Raw genomic sequence first — 5624 nt, forward strand, 5'->3', positions numbered from 1 at the left:
AAAAAAAAAAAAAAAAAAAAAAAAAAAAAAAAAAAAAAAAAAAAAAAAAAAAAAAAAAAAAAAAAAAATCTCAACAAATGAACACCCAGCAAGCTACAGAAAGGGACCCCAATCTACCAAAATTGCCAAGACCATAATTACGAAAAGGCAAAGAATACCTAGGTACTTTCTTAGCACATCCTATGAACAAAAAATGCATTAGGCCCTGTCATCCATCATCAAACTTCTCAATTCTCATGACACTAATAAACTACAGTTACTTCCATTGCTTCATAATAGATCCGGCTAGAACATAAAATTTGTAGGGTTGAAAACTAAAATCAAAGAAAGCAACAGTGGTTCTGTTAGGTTTGGTTCAAGCTTTGGCATTTAAAATATCAATTGCACAAAACTGACTGTTGGTTATTATTTATTTTTCGATAAATGGGTGTTTCTATTTAAGAACTCATTTCTTCTCATAGTAAAATATACAAAATAATTTCCTCTTGATATTTTCCCGTGTTTATTGGCTCCTTCTTTTGTGAATTTCTTCTCTTACATATGTTGATGTTTGATGATCTTAAGCAATAATGTCAGACATGATGTCTTTAAACATTGCCAAAGTCTCCAATAGTTGGATCCATTTCAATATTTCTACTGTCCAATTATCATAATTTGACTTGATGGGGATAACTTTCTTCATTGGAATTTCAACTCTCCTTCTCAATGCAATTTTCACCGTTTCTTTTTGCCTCTCTCTCTCTCTCTCTCTCACAAATTTGTTCCTTCACAGAAACCATCTTGGTTCATCAAAACCAACTCATCCTCAATGGCCACACTTGATATGCCAATGTGATCGACAAGAAGTTTAATCTTGCCAGCGATTTCAAATCCCCAACCCTTCCTTCTGTTGAAGAACTCAAAGATATGGGGAATGGATATCTCAATGAATCAACTGCTGCCATCTCTATCTTCATTCCAAAACGAGAGAGAGATACAGAAGCTTTTACTTGAGGGTTTTACTTTTAACATTACCTAAAAGAGAGGGGTTGGTTTTGGGACCTTAAATCTGCTGCACGGGAGGAAGATGAGCAGACTGAGTGGACTAACCCCTCAAACCACACCACCAAACCAAAACAACAAACTGTTCCTTTGGTCAGCTTGATTGTTTATTGTTGGTCAACCATCTTTATATAAATGAAAACCAATCTAGTTTTGATTAAAAATGAGATGAACCAACTCATGAACACCCCTAACTCAAATAACATAACTGAATCAGGAAGAAAACAGAGTACCTGTTACAACAATGACAAGAAGAACTGCAAAAGCAATGCTTCCACCATCATACCAGCCTTCCTTGATACCCTGGTTCAGAAACCCAAAAATTTCATATAATCATTTAACAATTACTCTTAATAGGATTTCAAATGATTTCTCAACAATTAAATGTACACCAAGCCCCATTTTGGGGTTACATGGGATCCTACTAAGATATGAAAAATGAAAAGAAATCTCACCTCAGTCTTTATGCCTAGCACCAATGAAGCAACAGCCGCTATCATCAATATGATCAATGTAAGATCTTGCCAAGCTTCCCAGAGAAACCTCTACAAGAGAACAAAAAGGTAGATACTCATTAAGAAGTTTTTTTTTAGCTTTTCCCTTTGGAAGCAGAAAAACTTATTGCTTTAAACGTAACTTATCATGGAACCCTTCCATCTGCCAGAGAAATAAAAGACCAAACGTATGGAAAAAATAATAATAGATAAACCTAATTGGTTCCACACGTCAATATAGATAGAAGTGTGAGAAGTACCCAAAAACTCCTTCCTGGTTTCTGAGGATATGTGTTTGAACCATATGTGTTTCTTCGTTTCAGTAAATCAGAGTCATCACCAATTATCCCCTTCTCTAAATTCGTTTCTAACATATCTGCCACCCCTTTAACCTGATGAAATCATTCAACAAATACATTAAATAGAATATTCATATGGAAGGAAATTAACCAAAGGATAAAGAAATTTTCAAATAAAAATTAAATATTAAAAACTAACCCCTCCATATTGCTCCTCCAGACTATCAACATTACGATCCTTTACCAACGCAGCCAGTTGCTCTTGCCCAACAGAAAAATCACCATTTGGAGCTTCTGCTCTCGAAGGCCCTGAACCTAAAGAACCTGCATTTGTCAGAGAGAAAAACAGCACATAAATACCATAAAAAAACATGTGCATCATAGATGTTGGTCAAAGAGAATTATAAAGTCTAGTAAACAATATAGAGCATATAACTAATTATTAAATGAGAGAAAGAACTATCAACGATAAAAGCCAAAACGCACAGAACATAAAACTATAAAACGAAAAAGTTGAAAGAATATTTAAAGAAAACAAGAAAGGGGTACTGAATTCAAGAACCAAGAATCCAGAAAAATGCACAACAAATAGAAAAAGAAAATTTCTCTTAGAAACAACGTGTAAAAAATAAATTATAAGAGCATCATAATAAATAGTAACAAGCAGTGGAAAGAGAAGGGAGATTGTCTTAGGAGTAAATATAAAGGCCATTGAGGGGGAGAAAGGAATGTGTCGAACTCAGGGGGAGAAAGGAACCAAAGATCCTAGCAATTATGTGATTTCCAGAGGGAAAAAGCTTATAGGAGATTTCTCTAGCGGGATCCATTTAGAAAGAGTTGAGAGTTAAAATGAAATAATTAGTATGAACATCAATGCACACTCCTATAATTCGTATGCACTGTATTCTGGGTAAATTATTTGCATTCATTGCCTTAGACACTCGGATACATTAGAACATTAAATGAAAGAAAAATGCATACCTCTTAGACGATCCCCAGCCTCTTTAAAGCGATATGCAGCCTAACCGAGAAAAGGAAGAGGAGATTAAACACATGTTAAAAGAAATTGAAAAGACTTAGGTTCAGTAAATTTTTACTCGTATGGCTTGTGCATGTGCTCTAATCTTTTTCAAAGCTTCTTTCTTTTCTTCTTCCTTTTTCAAGTCTAAAGTATACCGAAATCGACGAGAAGCATTTAACACGAGCGCAGCTTGCTATAAAAGAGACACAGTAAAACAGTACTGTTAGAGTCTCATTAAAACAGTACTATAAAATCATGAATTCAAGAAGATAATACCAAGAATGTATGAACACGGCACATAAGGTTAACCAAAACAAAAAATCATTGCCAGCACATAAAGGTTAATGATATGAACACGGCAAGTATTTCAAATTATAGCATAACCACATGAAGGCATGGGTTTAACCCAACCAACACCAAAGACCATTTGAAAATGAGAACCACTCATTTCCAGGCCTCTATTAGCAAAATTATCTTTATCGTTTTAGTCTTCAGATCCAATTTTTAAAGGCATTTCAATAAAGAAAAATATCACAAGAGAATACCAACAGAAATGGATGGGAAAATGTCGAGTTCCATTTCTGGACATTCCTGAATCAAATTCCTAACATTTGAAAGAATATTTTCTCCCTTATAACCAAAAAGTCATCAATCTCTATAAAAAAAAAACGCCAGTCATTAATCTAAGTTCAACCAAACAATTTATGATAATTGATTAAATAATCAACTGGCATTTTTCCATGAATTAAACCAAATTAGCACAACTTTATAATTGTTACGAACCAGCTTAGTTAGGTTAATGAGTCTCTACATTCCTTTTTAAGATTTCCTACTGCTGCACTTATCCGTTGTCAGAATTTTATGTACTTCTCAAACCAAGGCTAATTGCACCATTTGTTATGGATATAGTCCTTAAAGAACTCTAAAGATATAACTCAGTAAGCATAGTCTTGAATATTGAACACATAAGACGTCAATTCCAAGATTAACTAATGTAAAGCAAGACGATAAAAAACAAGAAACACACACACTACTAAAAAAAGAACTGTAAGGCCGAAAAGATAGCAGAAATTCAAATGAATACAATCCAAAACATAAACACACACACGCTACTATAAAATAAATAAATAAAACACTGTAAAGCCGGAAAGATAGCAGAAATTCAAATGAATACAATCCAAAACATAAACACATATACACACAGTGATTCATCAGTATTCATAAAACGAAAAAAAGAGAGCAAAAAGAAAAACCGTACTCTCCAGCGGCGGAGTCTGTCAACAGAAGCATGCTTAGTTCTGGGAATAGCGAAAGGATTGGATGATTCCTCCTCCTCCGGCTCACCGGAGTTGCTACTACCAGACTCCACATCACTCCGTCTTCCAAACGGAGAGCCCTTGAACGAACTCATAGTCGAAAAATCTGTCGCAGGAGAGATGGCACCGTCAAGTTGTGTTTTCAGGCAACGCAAGTCATCGGAGAATGACCGAATGAAAAATCTCGCCGGGAAAACAAATGGCGGTTCAGTCTGTAATTTTAACGTCTCGTTTATGCACTTTTTTTCTTTTGATTAAAAGCAAAATGACAATTCTACCCTTATTCCACGTTATCTTCCTAATTACGATTTGTTCCGTTAATCAAGAATTATTATCATATTATTGAAATTAATTTAAATTAAAAAAATAGAAACTAATTGAAATAAAATTTAAAAAAATTATATATTCAATATACAAATTATTTTTTCTTTTTCTATAAATATTTTTAATAATAATTATTAAAAATTACGAATTTCCATTTTAAAATCTGTAATTAATTAAAAACTTCCCAAAAATTATATTTAAAGAAAAAAAAAATGAGACACCTCGTACTCCCCCGACTTATTAATGCCACGTCACCGACCAAAATCCTGCCGACTCTTATTTATATTAATAAAAATCTTTTTTAATTTTAAAAAAATTTAATAATATATTAAAAAAATATTAGAAAAATATTAGAAAAATAGAAAATAAATTATTTTAATTAATGTAAATGATTATATTAAAAAGAAGTGATCAACCGAGTATTAATTATAATTATGAATTATTAATAATGATAATTAATATAATACAGATTTGGAAAAAGGGAAAAGAACGGTACGGAATGAACTGGAAACAGAGAGGACAACGTGGCGTTGGTTGATTCAGGGACACGACACGCATACCTTTTTTTTAATTTTATTATATTATTTTTAATAATTTAAAAAGACGAGAAAGAAAAAGAAGTTAATCTAAAATTATAATTTAATTAAAATATTTGTTTCTTTTAGTTTACGTAATTTCACAAGTGGTCCCTCAACTTTTTTATATTTTCAGAAATAGACCGGTCATAGCCAAACGGTCAGCAAAATTCGGGTAGACATAAAAATAGTAATAAATAAATAAAAGGTACTATTAAAAATGTACGGGAAATTTGAAAGGACGAAACGTGTAAAATTTAATTATTTTTTATTTTATTTTTAGAATTAAGAAGGTTCGTAACCGTCAAAAGCCGGTGAGAAAATGGCCGTTGGTGATAATGACAGCTTTCAATTATTTTTTTTTTTAATTTTAAAAATTAATTATTCAATTTTTAATCAATTTTTAAAATAATTATTAATTCTTTAAAATGTAATTTCTCAAAATCTTTCAAATTTTAATTCAATTTTAGTAATACTAAAAATAAAATTTTAATAAATGATTGATTAAAAAAAATTTATAATTCGAATTTTTTTTTTTTTTTTTTTTTAAAAAT

General features: G+C 31.7%; 1 protein-coding gene across 7 annotated transcripts in view; it reads right to left on the minus strand.

Moving 5' to 3' along the window:
• LOC111444095 (calcium-transporting ATPase 10, plasma membrane-type-like) overlaps positions 1 to 5624 on the minus strand; it is a 27848-nt gene that overhangs the window by 14949 nt on the left and 7275 nt on the right. For 3 of the 7 annotated variants that reach the window (XM_023082046.1, XM_023082050.1, XM_023082049.1), the window contains exons 3-9: positions 4114 to 4277; positions 2932 to 3048; positions 2816 to 2855; positions 2034 to 2158; positions 1796 to 1927; positions 1497 to 1586; positions 1275 to 1344 (exon numbers count right to left, since the gene is read on the minus strand). In XM_023082046.1, coding sequence (XP_022937814.1) covers positions 1275 to 1344; positions 1497 to 1586; positions 1796 to 1927; positions 2034 to 2158; positions 2816 to 2855; positions 2932 to 3048; positions 4114 to 4266 — 727 coding nt within the window. In that variant the 5' untranslated portion in view covers positions 4267 to 4277. Of the gene's footprint in view, positions 1 to 1274; positions 1345 to 1496; positions 1587 to 1795; positions 1928 to 2033; positions 2159 to 2815; positions 2856 to 2931; positions 3049 to 4113; positions 4384 to 5624 lie in introns of all 7 variants that reach the window. The other 4 variants (XM_023082044.1, XM_023082047.1, XM_023082048.1 and 1 more) reach the window with 2 other exon arrangements.

The sequence above is a fragment of the Cucurbita moschata genome, unplaced genomic scaffold (assembly GCF_002738365.1).
Source record: "Cucurbita moschata cultivar Rifu unplaced genomic scaffold, Cmos_1.0 Cmo_Scf00006, whole genome shotgun sequence".
Classification (NCBI taxonomy): domain Eukaryota; kingdom Viridiplantae; phylum Streptophyta; class Magnoliopsida; order Cucurbitales; family Cucurbitaceae; genus Cucurbita; species Cucurbita moschata.